Source organism: Castanea sativa, chromosome 10 (genome assembly GCF_040712315.1).
Source record: "Castanea sativa cultivar Marrone di Chiusa Pesio chromosome 10, ASM4071231v1".
In the NCBI taxonomy this organism is placed as follows: domain Eukaryota; kingdom Viridiplantae; phylum Streptophyta; class Magnoliopsida; order Fagales; family Fagaceae; genus Castanea; species Castanea sativa.
Genome location: NC_134022.1, coordinates 38,006,661 through 38,021,879, shown reverse-complemented (window position 1 = coordinate 38,021,879; position 15,219 = coordinate 38,006,661). Strand labels below are relative to the sequence as shown.

Below are 15,219 nucleotides of genomic sequence, written 5' to 3'. Positions count from 1 at the left end.
ATATCAAAATTATGAAAAAGAAGTTGTATTCATAGACTTTCTCATAATTAAAACCCCCAAATCTGAGTTAGGGCTTATTGCTTAATTAAAACCTCCAAATCCTCTTTTTTTTTTTTTTTTAATAAAATAAGATCATTTCCATCAAAACTTTTAAAATTTTTAACATTTAGCATCTCAAAAAGTCACTTTATCAATTTTAACAACTCATTTTACAATACACCCAACATTAAGGTTCTACTTTTTTACCATTTCATTTAAAATAATATAAACTACTCATTAAAATAATAAAAAACAACTACACAAACCACCTTTTCCACCACAAGCATTAAAATAATAATATATTTTTTTTAAGATCGGAGCTACAGTGAGCTTTCAAAGATGAAAGCACACTGTAGCTCAGATTGTATTTTTTTTTAAAGTTTAGCATATTTGTTGTAACTTGTTTTTTGGTGCTTTTTATAAACATGATATTAAAATTTAGCATTTATAACATTTAGCATTTTTGATAAGAATGCTCTTAGAGCATTATTATCAAACCTTTCAAATGCTAAAAATTTTATTTTTTTAGCATTTTTAACCCAAAAGCTTGCTCCATCAAACCTTTCAAATGGTATAATTTTTTCAATTGATGAGATGACACTATTCACCAAATTGTAAAACTTTAATTATTTTTTTATTCAGTGGAGCCCACCATCTTTTCTTCTTTGTCTTCACCATTTTATTATGTTTCTTCCTGTTTCACCATTTCTTTGCTCTCTTCTCTCTTCGTGGTTCATAATTTGTGCTCGTTGCCGATTTCTGCTCGTCGCCAATCTCTTTGCTCTTAGTCATTTGATCTCTCTACTCTTCGTCTGCAACATCGCCGATCTCTCTACTCTTAATCACTCGATCTCTACTCTTTGGCCGCAACGTCGCCAGGTCACTAATGCCTCCGATTTGCCCTCACCGGGTCAGATCTATTTTTATGATTTCTCCTTTATGTTCCAATTTGCAAGTTGTGAGTTCCGATTCGCTCTCACCGGTGGAGGGTTTTTTTTTTTTGCTATGGTTGGTAGTGGTGAGTGGATGTGGTGGTTGTGGGTTCTGATTCGCTCTCACCGGTGGAGATTTTTTTTTTCTTTTTTCTGCTATGGTTGGTAGTGGTGAGTGGATGTGGTGGTTGTGGGTGAACGTGGATGTGAAGGTTTCTTTTTGCTGTGATTTTCTTTTTCTTTTTTTGTTAGTGGTGGGTTTTTGGAGGGTGGTTGGTAGTGTGGTGCCGGCGGTGCTGTGAGAAAGAGAGAGAGAGGAGAGAGAGAAAAAATAAAAAATTATTGAAAAATAATAAAGAAATAATATTTAAATAAAATTGTAAAATTTTTTTTTTTAATATAAATTGTATTGTAAAGTAGTGTATTATATAGTATAAATATAAATTTTAAGAGGTTAAATACTAAAATTTTTAAAATGCTCGATAAGAATGCTATCAGATGATTAAGTCTACAATTTTAATACTATTTGGTTTGGGTCGGCTCGGCTCGGCTTACAACCCTGCTTTCCGGTTATGTTTCGGTTGGAAATTCCGAAATAGAAGACGCTGTAAGTAAACAGCAGAGAGAGAGAGAGAGAGTCTGAAGAGAAGTGAGAACGATCGAACTATACAGAATCTCGAGATTCAAACACTACCAAATCAATTTCAGAAAGAAAAATACTGCAACTTCTCGCGTCATTGAAACCCTAACAAAAAAGCTAAACTCAAACAAAGCCAAAGAAGATCTATCAAACACAGAGAGATAAGAGAAGAGTGGATAACAAGCATACGATAGTGTAAAAATCCGATGGAATGGCTGAACCAAATGGCGTCAGAGCCCTATTATCTCTCCCATTTCCTCACCTTCTTCTCCTACTTCATCCTCCGCACCTCCACCACCTCCCTTCTCTCTCCTCACCTAACTCATCATCTCCTTCATCGAGTACTCTCTCTCTCTCTCTTTCTCTCTCCAATTTTTTTTTTTCATGATGATAATTTACTTGTGCTTTGGATTTTGTTAATTTCTTCATTTCTCACTGTACAGGAAATTCAAGCGGTTCTGGCATTTTCTGTGTTGGCTCTTTTGAAGGTATTATTTTTTATATTTTTTTTACTCTGCGTAATGTAATTCACATTTTTGTACAAATTATAAAGAATGCACAAAATTGGAGCTTTCTCTATAGAAATTCTGTGTACAAATTATTCTGTATTTTTGTTGTGAAAGCCTTAAAAATATTCATGTATCTTTTGTTATGAAGTGGCTAGTAGGATTATAGGAAAGGTTTTATGTGTTGTTTGACATGCGCATTGTGGAAATTTCACGTATCTTTTGTTATAGTCCACTTTTTGATTGTATTGGTTCTGCGCGGTTGTTAATTCTTAGATTTTTTCGTGTTTGCAACAGTTAATTAGACAAGAAACTTGGGAGGCCTTTATTGCTGACATGCTGTTTTTTGCAAAGGTGTTCATCTCTTACTGCCATTTCCTGGTTTCGTTTGGTTCTTATTGTAAAAACACTCTCTCTAAATAGAAACTGACTTTTCATTGATTGAAAAATGAATACAATGAATGAATGAATACAAAAATCACTCTACCTATCCTTATATACCCAGTTATGCACAAAACAGAATAACTACCTCTCCGGATTCTATGGAGAAAGTTGTTGCAGCTAATCACTACAGCTAAGCACTACCTAGCTATGACACGTGTACATCCACTTGTAATCACTAGTCCACTTGGCATCATTCCTTTTATAGAGTGTATGGTCTGATCATGATAAGGAATGGACTCCAGCAAATCTTCTATGTCTTATGTACTGCACTCAATTGCAGGCTTTCCTGCTCCTGTGATGCGTGCTGAGCTGCTCCCTGATGCACACTACCCTGCAACTCCCCCTGTCATTTAGTGCTAGTTTCATACTTGCATACTTGTTACTGCAGAAGACAAGCACTTGATGTTGCATTACTTTTAACACTCCCCCTCAAGAGCAAAGCTCTTGCTTCTCCTTTATCCTTGGCATAATCTGGAAACTGAATCTTATGACTTAAAATATCAATCACTCCCAGTTTTGACAATAACCTCATAAAACTTTCAGCTCCAAGTGCCTTTGTAAACATATCTGCTAACTGATTTCATGTGGATACATAGATAGTTTTAAGTGTACCATCCAAGATCTTATTCCTCACTCTATGGCAGTCAGCTTCAATGTGTTTTGACCTTTCATGAAAAACTGGATTTGCTGAGATATGTAATGCTGCCTGGTTGTCACAGTACATCAAGGCTGGTTATCATGTGGTATGTGTAAATCCCTCAACAAATACAATACCAAGTAATTTCACAAGTAGTTGTGGCCATAGTCCTATACTCTGCTTCAGCAGAGGATCTTGACACCCCATCTTATTTTTTTGACCTTCAAGAGATTAGAGCATCACCTAAAAAGACACAATAACCAGTTAGGGATTTCCTGGTGTCAGGGCAGCCTGCCCAATTTGCATCACAGAAGGTTTTCAGCTGCAAATCAGACTCTACAGGGAAAAATACTCCTTGACCAGGTGTGCCTTTAAGGTCTTGAAGGATCCTGGTGGCTGCTCTCATATGTGGAACCCTTGGTTGTGCCAAAAATTGGCTAAGCCTATGCACTGCATAGGTTATATCTGGTCTGCTCAAAGTTAAATACATTAACTTCCCAATTAATCTTCTGAATTGCCTAGCATCTTTAAGCAACTCTCCATCACCTTTGGACAACTTTAGTTGCTGCTCCGTTGGTGTTCTAGCTGGTTTGCAACCAATCATACCAGCTTCCTTAAGAACATCAAGAGCATACTTCATTTGATTAATACTAATCCCTTTAGGGCTCCTAGCAATCTCAAGTCCTAGAAAATATTTGAGTGAACCAAGATCCTTGATTCCAAACTTCTGATCTAACACCTTCTTCAACCTGTCAACACAAGCTAAATCATTGCCTGTGATGACCATGTCATCTGCATAGATCAACAATGCAGTGAATTGAGAACCATTAGAGCGAACAAATAAAGAGTGATTTGCCTGTGATTGGACAAAACCAAGAGCTAAGATTGTGGAGGACAGCTTGGCATTCCATTGCCTAGAAGCTTGCTTGAGACCATAAAGAGACTTAACTAGCTTGCATACCATAGGACTTGTTGCAACATAATAAGAATTGGACTCCCCCTTATTGTGATAACCAGGTGGCAAGGCCATATAAACTTCTTCATCAATATCACCATGTAGAAAGGCATTATTGATGTCAAGTTGATGTAATGGCCATCCTTTTGCTGAAGCTAAGGCAATAAGAACTCTCACTGAAACTGTTTTGGCAATAGGAGAAAAAGTCTCTAAGAAATCAAGATCCTCTCTTTGTGTATAACCTTTATCAACTAGCCTAGCCTTATATCTGTCCACACTACCATCTGCATGCAATTTGATCCTATACGCCCATTTGCATCCAATAGGTTTCTTACCAGGAGGTAAGGGAGTTAAAACCCAAGTCTTAGTGGCTTCTAGGGCTTGAATCTCTTTGTCCATAGCCTCTCTCCACAAAGGATCAAGAACAGCCTGAGAGAAATATTTAGGAGTTGAAGGACCCCCACTAACAGTCATTAAGTAGGACTTGTATGCAGGATCCAAATGGGAATATGTCAAGCAAGTTGAAATGTCATAAGGTGAGCCTGAAGGATGAGAAGTGGTAGATGTGCTTGGTGATACAAGTTCTGTAGTACAAGTATAATCTTGCAAATACACTGGAGTTTTATGAACTCTAGTAGACTTTCTGATTGGTGGTGGATTTGCAAGGGGGTTAGTAACAACAATAGGAACAGATTCTGGCAAGGAAATGGAATCATTAGACAAAACATCACGAGTAGAAGGTTCTGAAATAGGTTCAGGAAGACAAGGATGATCAGATATGGGAAAAGATTCTGAAGAATCAAGTGGTACATCAGGTATACTAACAGGAGTAACAAAAGTACCCAAATCACCTTCAGCAGTAGTATCAACCCCAAGAATAAAAGGATCTGTAAAATCAGTAGCTTGAACAGAAAAAGGAAAAGCATTTTCATGGAAAATCACATCACTAGAAGTGAGAACAGTATTAGTGTTCAAATCCAAAACATTATAACCCTTAACACCAAAGGGATAGCCTAAGAAAATGCATTTCCTAGCTCTAGGAGCACATTTAGATCTATTGTTTGAAAGAGTAGAGGCATAACAAAGACACCCAAACACTCTCAAATGATCATAAGTTGGCTTGAAACCAAAAAACACCTCAAAAGGAATTTTATTTGACAAAATTGAAGAAGGGGTTCTGTTGATCAAGTAAATAGCAGTCAAGATGCAATGCCTCCAAGATTTCAAAGGAATATTAGACTGAAATTTGAGAGCCCTTGCCACATTTAAAATATGTTGGTGTTTCGTTTCAAAAATGGCATTTTGTTGAGGGGTTTGAACACAACTAAGCTGATGTAGTATGCCTTTTTTAGCAAAAAAAATCAGACACAATGAATTCAGTACCATTATCTGTTCTAATGGTTTTAATCTTCTTAGAAAACTGTGTTTCAACCATAGTGCAAAATTGCTCTAAAGTGGATTGTGTTTGAGACTTATGCTTGAGCAAATAGACCCAAGTACACCTTGAGCAATCATCCACAATGGTTAAAAAGAACTTGCAGCCAGCAACAGTAGGAACAGAAAAGGGACCCCACAAATCACAATGAATCAAATCAAAACATGCATTTGAAATATGATTACTTATAGCAAAGGGCAGCCTTTTCTGCCTGGCCAATGAACAAATTTCACAATTGAACACTTTATTAGCATTGTCAATATGTACATTAGTGTTCCTTATCAAGGCCAACTTGGCATTTGACAAATGCCCTAATCTAGAATGTCAAATTTCTGGCTGAACAACAGTATTTACAACAGAATTAACAAAACCAGCTGAAGAAAAACAAGTAGATGAGGTTGATACACTTGCTTGCAGTAGATAAAGGCCTTTGACCTCCCTACCCAGACCAATTGTGCTCCAATGAGCAAGATCCTGAATGAAACACACGTTGCCAAAGAAAATTAGACAACAAAGAGTTGTTTTAGACAATTGACTAACAGAAAGAAGATTAAAACTGAATGATGGAACACACAATACATTAGTAAGAATGAGGTTTTCTGAAATCCTAACAGTTCCTACATGTGTGACTAAGGCTGTTTCACCATTAGGAAAATTAACAAAGGTGTTTACAGTAGCTACAATGGTAGTAAAACATGATAAAGAATGCACCATGTGGTCTGTGGCACTTGTGTCAATCACCCAATCTGACCTATTAAAAGCATTCCTATCTAAAATATTGGCTGAGAAAAATGAATGCTTTAGACTAGGAAGAAAAGGTATATGAGGGTTTGTACCTGACATTAAAGCAGCATTGGTATTAAAATTGGGTGAAGCAGAAGTACCCACCGCATCAGATACCATACCAGTCAGCCCTTCCACACCAGTATACATGCAAGAAGAACTTACACTTGCAGCATGAGATGCATCCCCAAAACCAGCTCCTGAATTAGTGCTTCAAGAGTTGAGAAAGGCTAGAAGTTGCTCACATTGTGTCTTGGAAATAGGACATTGATTTGTGGCAACCATGTCTTTGTCTGCTCTATTGACAGAATTACATGAGGCTTGAATTGCACCAGACTTCCCTTTAGGCTTGTAACTAGGAGGGTACCCATGCAATTTATAGCATTTATCAATTGTATGCCCTTGCATGTTGCAATGTGTGCAAAAAGGCCCCTCCTTCTTACCATCCTTTGTTCCAATTAGAATTGGAGTTTCCTTTGGAATTGGTGTACATAGCCATAGTATTTGACTGAGAAGATCCAGCAGCTCCATGACCAATATGCTTGTGAGATTCTTCTTGAAGCACCAAGGAGATGGCTCTAACATGAGAATTTGACTTATTAGAGTCTCATAATTCTCGTTCAAGCCCATCAAAAACCACATGACATAGGCCTTTTCATGCAAAGCATTCAAGATTTTCATTGCTCCACAAGAACATTTAGGAAGAGGCTCAAAATTCAACAATTGATCCCACAATCATTTGAACTTTGTGTAATACTCAGTGACTGACATGTGGTTCTGAGACATGTGAGAAATTTCCCTCTGTAAATCATACACCTTAGGGCCATTACCTTGAAAACACATGCTGCAACTCCAGCCACATCTTTCTCGCTGTTTTGCAATACATGATGCTGCTAGAGACATCAACATGCATGGAGTTGATCAACCATGAAAGAACCATTGTATTGCAGCTTTCCCAATCCTCATACAGAGGTGAATCAACATCTGGCTTTTGAATCTTGCCATTAATGAAGCCAATTTTCTTCTTGGCAGTGAGAGCAAGGACCATTGCTTTGGACCAAGACTGATAATTGTGCATTCCAAGCAGTGGCTGAGTGACAAGTGTGTTTCCTGGATTCTCATTGGAATTGAGAAAATACAGATTAGGCACATTAGAATCACCATTGGAGTTTGCATTTGCATGCGTGGATTGTGTGTTGTGTGAATTTGAGGGAACATCAGTTTTCGAGGACGCCATTGAAGGACCTCGAAGCTGAGAAGAAATTGAAGGAGAGAGAAGATTCTAGAGAGAATAATTGGGCTCTGATACCGTGTAAAAACACTCTCTCTAAATAGAAACTAACTTTTCATTGATTGAAAAATGCATACAATGTATGAATGAATACAAAAATCACTCTACCTATCCTTATATACACAGTTATGCACAAAACAGAATAACCACCTCTCCGTCTATGGAGAAAGTTGTTACAGCTAATCACTACAGCTAAGCACTACCTAGCTATGACACGTGTACATCCACTTGTAATCACTAGTCCACTTGGCATCATTCCTTGTATAGAGTGTATGATCTGATCATGATAAGGAATGGACTCCAACAAATCTTCTAAGTCTTCATCACTTAGGCTTGCATCTCTGTTTTGCTTCTGATGCTGAGATGCCTTATGTACTGCACTCAATTGCAGGCTTTCCTGCTCCTGTGATGCATGCTGTGCTGCTCCCTGATGCACACTGCCCTGCAACTCCCCCTGTCGTTTAGTGCTAGTTTCATACTTGCATACTTGTTGCTGCTGAAGACAAGCACTTGATGTAGCATTACTTTTAACACTTATAATATATGAAAGCATGACTGTTAGTTATCGAAATCTTGGATCAGATGTGAATACTTAAACTTGTATTTGTACCAAATGCATGCTTCTGCAGGAGGAATGTATAGTTTTTTAAGTATATTTTCAATGTCGTACTTCTTGTTTCTTATTTGTAATCTCAGTTGCATTTTCTTTCAGGTTTTTCTTGTCGCCCTTGCTTTGGTTATTGATTACCACCTGGCTCTTTGGTATTTGGGGGCATTTTTTGGTAGGTACCTTTTTCACGTCTTTTGCTTTTGCACATTAATTGGAGAAAATTTGTTGACATACTAATTGCCGGGTTTGCTTTGTTTTATTTAAATGTAAGGTTTGGCCCCATAGTCTTACCTAAGTTTGTAAAAGTTATTTGAATTTATTATGATAGTAGTCTCTCCCGTGTTTTTTTTTTTTTTTTTTTTTCTTATGATATGAATCTTCTTTCGATTGATAGTATGCCTTTGAAAACAATATGATATTGTAGTATATTCATCTAATTGTCAATGAGTTCTAGCTCAAATGGCACATCCTCCCCTTGAAAGAGTAAAGTGGAGGGTGAGGTCATGAGTTCAATACCTTCCAGGTGCATGTCTAACCAATAAAAAAGAGTTTCTTCATTTAATTGTAATGAAAAAACATAGCTGAACATAAGCTGTTTGATGAGTCAAATTTTCTTGGATATTAATAGGTTTGATCATTTTGATCAAAATGCTTATCTGTGGTGTTCTTTTTGCAGCAATATATATTCTAACCCAGCAGCCTGCCTACCAAGGACTAGGTAACAAAGGAATATAGATTTTTCATTTGTTATTATTATTATTATTACTCTGGGGCAAACTTCTTGTTGATAAGATGCACTTGATAAATTCATGAATGCTTGGCTTTACAATCCAATAAACCTCTAATATTGTTTTTTCTTTTTAATCAATTCTTTAGGTACTTCAAGTAAACTAACACCGTTGCAGTTGGAAACCTTGCTGACAGAGGGAAACATATCAAGATTCTGGCTGGTTGGTTCTAAATACTTTTTTTTTTCAGAATTCATAATGTTTAACAATTTCAACTATGTTTTCATCCTGCTAAATGGGCAGCACTTGTAACTTTAAAAAAAAAGTTGGCATCTTCATTTGGAGTGATTCCAACTCTTTGTGAATGATTTCTCTTATCAGCTAAGAACTAATATGGTTGTTCACCGATTCATGAAATTAAAACGTTAGAAGAAATCATCCTTTTATGTCAATTAATAGGGAGACAGGATTTTGAATTCATTTCTTTTCCAACATCTACCTTATATAGGAAAACTGCCCAATAATTGTATGCAAAATATAGGCTATAAGACCTTAGTTAGGAGATTAAAATCCCAAGTAAGGTCTAAGGTGTGATAAAAAACGAAATTGAAGAGGAGTTCAAAATACAAATTCGCCCCCATAATATAAACCGACTAAGGAAAGAGACCCTTTTTTGGTTTGGTGGGGGGGGGGGGGGTGAGGAGGATAATTTTAGCTTTGTTCTGTTCTCATCAGATGAGGCTTGCCACTATGCCAGCTATGGACATACCTATTCCGTTACCAGCAAGCCCTTTTCTTCACAGTCTTTTTGTGGGGTTTCCTTAGGTGTGCAGTGCTAGGCAAATGTCCAGTTGGCCCTCACTTGGTCATTTGAGGTACTGTCCCGGGGCATGAGATGCTTCCTTGCTAGTGCTTTTTAGTTATGATGTGCTTGCTATTACCATGGGGTGACAGACTGACAGTACCTTCTTTTCAATTTTCAAGCAACCCTGGAGTTATTTGTCTTCATCAGTAAGTTCTAGCTCAAAATGACACTTTCTTTTTCCATAAGAATGGGTGGAGGGTAAGGTTGTGGGTTTGTCCCCTTGGTGTGTGTATCTTACCAATAAAAATACTTTAATTCATTTTCAGCACTTGTATATAAGCATCCTTCCGTATATGTGTGTGTACATGTATGTAGACATGTTATATGTAGTAAATTTATGAGACAAATTTGTAAAAGATAGATTCTTCTGTTGTTTTCATCGGCCAAATAGTGATGCACATTGTTTCATGGTTATTATTTTTGTAAGACGACATATATGTTCAATATCATTGGTTCATTCCTCAATTTAAAGAGATGATAGGTTGGGTGGCTTAGGTTCCTGCATGGGCCTACCCCTCATGTTTTTCATTCCCTCATAAAACTCCATTTTCCATGGATTCCCTTGACTCCAAATATATTATGCTAATATTAAGGCCCAAAATTATATAGGGTATAAAAATGTACCAATGCTCATTAACAGTTAACCTCACAAGTAATACTCATAGTATATATTCGTTTTGAGATTGAATGACTCATTTTTTATTTACATTTTTAAAAATATTTTGAATGATTAAAGAATTTACTTTGGCAGGTAGAATTTCGTGCATCGTGTTCACCTGCTAGCATATGCACAAGTCGGTGCTTTCCTGAGCTCTCAATTACGTACGTTTTTGCCTTACATGGATCTTGAACTTGATAAAAAGAACAAAACAATAAGAAAAGATTATTTCCCAGCAACTTGTGAGTTGTAAAACAATAGTGTTGCCTTTATTGCAGTAATCAATATAAGCTGTTATTACCAATTTTAATGTGTGCCTATGCATTCCTGTGGCAGATATTCAAACAAAAATTTATCTTTTGGAATAGTTGACCTTGGACTCTTCCCAAATGCAGCTGAAAAATTTGGAATATATCTTGGTGGTAATATATCATTAGTTTGGAAACTGTTCAAGTTTACATTTCAGTTTCAATATTATACATGTATTTTTAGTTATTTGTATGGTACTTGCAGGGAGCATGGGTCAACTTCCTACATATATCTTATTTGAGAATGCAGCTGAGGTTGCACGTATTCCACAGTTGGATTTTGAAGCGAAATCTTCTCATCCTCCCATAACTAAGGTTTATTCTTTCACTTGTTTTGGTTAATTTAATTCTTGTCAATTGAAACCACCCCATCCTTCCATTCCCCCCCCCTTCCCCCCTCTCCCCACCCTCTCACCAAAAACCAGGTTGTGGGATTGTCAACTCCTGGCTTCTTACAGTTTGTTGTCAATTTCAATCTATTATTTGGTACAGGTTTCTATAATTTTTTTTTTTCAATATATCAGGGCTTACTCCTCATAGCTGACCCACAAATTTTTGGTACTAAGACTTGGTTGTTGTTGTAAAACTTACTCCTTGTCCATAAGGGTGACGTCATGAGTTCAAGATCGACTAGGTGTGTAACTTACCAATTGAAAAAGACACCATAAGGGAGTGAAATCCTTGTCTTAAGCTTGTTTCTCTGGGAAACATAATTTTTTAGTAGGGGTGATCACAGGTCAGTTTGGGTTGGGTTTCATATAAACTCATCACTCAATATGATCATGTCAGGTGAAGGGTCCTTGGACCCATAGTAATAAATGAATAAGCATGTTCACAAATTCTTATAAATTAGATCCCCATCCCCATGGTGACAGCCGATGGGGATGTAAACGACAACTGAGAACCTAAACTCAAGGACCACCATCTTCCCTTGACTCAACCGATAAAATAAGGTTGGCAAGGCAATTTGAAGGTAAGGTGACTTTTGCTCAAACGATGATTATTCGACGAAAGGTGACTTTAGCGCAGGTGATAGAGGTCCAATGGTGATGAGTTTGTGAAAATAAGGAAAGCCTTGAGCTTTCAAGAGAGAGAGACAGATCCATTGAGTGAAAATGTAAAAGAAGAGGTTGAATTTGGCCAATTAGAATCCTCCATGTGTGAGGATGAGATTACATGCATCCAATAAAAATCAAGTCATGTTGCAAGTATATGTATATTAAATTCAGTCAGGGGGAGTTTCCTCAGGTGGACTTCAGTAAACCTAACATCTGTCTGAATACACTTTTTTTTAATTGCATGACCTGTTGCCGACCGATTAAAACAAAGGACCTGCATGTCTGCCTTCTGATCAGCCGGGTGGGCTAGGTCTTTGATCATTCCTACTTTTTAGTATTTTAGGTAGGGAGTAAGGTCTCTGACACCCCTAGCATGAGAGCATGAACGAAAAAGAGTTTCTGATTACCCACCAGCCACTCCAACAGATCTCCACTGCTGTTGTCTGAAGGCAATCTTTGGAGATCCCTTTTGTGTAGGGGGAGTCTTTCAGCTCAAGTCAGTTCATCAAATCTTTACAATCTTTCACACTATTGTCTACAATTCACCAATGGCCTAGTGGCATGTCCACCTTTATGGTGGTTCAACATTTGGGGTTCAATCCCCAGTAACTTCACCTATAATAAAAATCTATTGTCTACAATTCACTATGGATGGATCAAGCTTCTTTTATATTGAATCAAATTTGTTTGAAGTCAACGTTTTGGCTTGTTATCTATGGAAGAGGGGGAAATGTTTTAAGGTCAGGGGCAAGGAATTCATTAAGACATATAGCGGTATAGGCAGTGGGATAGACTTTATGGACACTGCTTTGGGGAAAATTCTTAGATTAGATAACTTACATAGAAGAAGGAAATAAATCGTTGTGGAATGGTGTTGTATGTGTAAGAAGGCTGGAGAAACTGTTGATAATTTACTGCTACATTGTGATATGCAAGGCATATATGGTCTCCAGTGTTGTGTTTGTTTGCAGAGCAGTGGGTTATGCCTAATAGAGTGGTTGATTTGCTAGCATGTTGGAAGGGGAGGTTTGCTAAAATACTGTAATGGTGATATTTGGAATGCAATACCTCTGTGCATTACGTGGACTATTTGGAGAGAGTGCAACAATAGGCTATTGGAATGATTGAATGAAATATGACAGATCTTCTGATGATCCTTTTATGTTCTTTGTATGAATGGATGGCTGCTTTAACTGGCAATTCTTGCTCTAATATGAATTTTTTTTACTTACCATTAAATTATTGCTAGAATATGGATCTAATATATTTGGACCGCATTGTGATTTCATGAATGAGCCATAATGTTATTTGACACTGAAACTATCATGCGACTTAAAATTGACTTAAAACTATCATTGTGATTTCACGAATGAGCCACTATGATTTAATTATGCTTGTTGTTGAGGTGACATGAAATACTAATAATTTGTTCCTGGGTAACATCTGTTGCAGAGACTTCTTTCTCGATATTTTGAGCTTGATCGGCACCTCCTTGAGTATGTAAAGGGTAAATAGTTCATTCAAATTGCTGTTTGACGTATACCTGACAGTTTCAATTATTCATTTCAGTCGTATTCTTAAGTCTTAACTAGCCTTGAGAATTGAGATGTAAAGAACATAATTTGTTACTTATAAAAACAAGTAAAGAATGTAACAAATTATATAGTTCAGTTTTTCTTGTTATATGATATTTTTCCCATGTAATGGTTTGATGAATTTGTTATCCTCATTGAACCATCTTCATTGGCTGCTTAGTTGTGGCAGCAGTTTGATTGTATAAGAACATATTTGAAGGACGATAGAAGATACGTTTATCAAGACACTGTCTTCTTCAATGATTTTTAATAACGCTATTCAATAATTCATCCATTTAAATTTTCAGACTAGAGAGAACGAAATAGATAAAAATAAGAAGTGTAAAATGCAGTTAACACACTTGAAATTTGGGCTAATTTTAATCACCTTCAAGACTTTTCTAAACTAACCAACTTGATCCCTAAACTCAACTTGGTTTCTAAACTATTACTCATTTTTCTCACAGTAACTAGGGACCAAGTTGGTTAGTTTTGAAAAGTTTTGGATGTGGCTGGCATTAGTACAAACCTTAAGGGTGTTAATTGTATTTTTCCCATTATTAAGAAAACTAATCATTGACGAAAAACTGTGCTTTGGGCTGATGTTTGGATGCATTTCTATGCCCTGGGTTCTTTAAACTAGTTGGGTCTTACTTAAAATTCTGGTCCATTTCCTCATTTGTATTGTAGGACATGTCCATCCCAAGACTAGATTTGATTGTGGTATGACCCACTTCTGCATACCTAAATATCAAATAAAATGTTAGGCCAGATATGTAACCTTTATTTCGTGGGATCCAACTGAGAAAGCTGGCTAGGTTCCTCGTGCTCTAACTTTTCAGCCTCCTCCTCCCCTTTTCTAATGTAGGCTTTTTATCCATGTACTTAACTGGCTCTTTAATCATCTCAACTTTACCTCAGCTTTATTCAGGCTTCCCATTGTAATATATTGGCAAAGCCTTGGTTCAGGTCAAGCTCGGTTCTAGTTGGGATCATATGATAAGTCACTAAGATTGGGCTTCATGGGTTGAGCTAAGCTTAACAAATGTCTCTGAAATATAGTGCTCAAACTTTATCCTTTCTCAAAGCTGCATTCTAGTAGCTCTAGAACTTAGAAAATGATAACATCTCTAGCCTTTCTTTTAGCTTGTAGGCCCATAAAAAAAGAAAAAAAAAAAAATTCTGGCGCCAATGGTGAGAAAGTTCTAATAAGAAATGACATTTTAAGCATTTTAAAGGAAAAGTTAACAAATATCTGTATTGGTTTAAGAATTATTTTAATAAATTTTTTTTTTTGCTTTTTATAAAAATGGTATCAAGATTTTCCTAAAATGGGTAATTAAAAGCAAGAGCCATGTCGGAGCCGCATGATGGGACCCGTGGTTAATACTCTAAAAATTAAAATTAAAAAAAAAAAACCGAGATTTGCGTGACAAAAAGTGCCGCCGCCGAATATTCTCCTTTGAAAATTTAAAAATCCAAAATGAGGGGGGGGGGGGGGTGGTGGTGAGGGTGACCGTACCAAATCATTGACAACCCAACAGGGGCCTCATAAAGTGGGCCCAATCTGTAATTCTCTATTTCCACGCCGCCTTGTAGGGCCCTCCATTTCATTGTCGGCCCACGCTGAGGCCATCCCCCACCACCACTGCCACTTTTCTCACTCCCCCATTAACTTGTGCTTCGCGATGTATAGCCTTTAAAAAGGATAGATAAAACTCGTGCTTGGCGTGCCTTTACCCCCCCACCCCTCCAC

At 37.1% G+C, this 15,219-nt stretch overlaps 1 protein-coding gene across 2 annotated transcripts; it reads left to right on the top strand.

Annotated features, from left to right (window-relative positions):
• Nucleotides 1-1,554: 1,554 nt before the first annotated feature.
• LOC142611654 (uncharacterized) lies at nt 1,555-13,707 on the top strand. 2 transcript variants are annotated; one of them, XM_075783749.1, is made up of 10 exons: nt 1,555-1,952; nt 2,055-2,099; nt 2,415-2,471; nt 8,375-8,444; nt 8,949-8,990; nt 9,149-9,222; nt 10,617-10,687; nt 10,860-10,945; nt 11,037-11,146; nt 13,342-13,707. In XM_075783749.1, the coding sequence occupies exons 1-10, from the start codon at nt 1,818-1,820 to the stop codon at nt 13,402-13,404; spliced, it is 753 nt and encodes a 250-aa protein (XP_075639864.1). In that variant the 5' UTR covers nt 1,555-1,817; the 3' UTR covers nt 13,405-13,707. The 2 variants fall into 2 exon arrangements, with proteins under 2 accessions (XP_075639864.1, XP_075639865.1); XM_075783750.1 differs by lacking the exon at nt 2,415-2,471 and having other exon boundaries at nt 1,673-1,952.
• Nucleotides 13,708-15,219: the final 1,512 nt, after the last annotated feature.

Excerpts from the sequence above, each read along its gene's own strand:
- LOC142611654 (XM_075783749.1), top strand. The coding sequence starts at position 1,818 with ATGGAATGGCTGAACCAAATGGCGTCAGAGCCCTATTATCTCTCCCAT. Across the intron at positions 2,100-2,414 it reads CTGTGTTGGCTCTTTTGAAG|TTAATTAGACAAGAAACTTG; the intron begins GTATTATTTTTT and ends TGTTTGCAACAG. Across the intron at positions 2,472-8,374 it reads ACATGCTGTTTTTTGCAAAG|GTTTTTCTTGTCGCCCTTGC; the intron begins GTGTTCATCTCT and ends ATTTTCTTTCAG.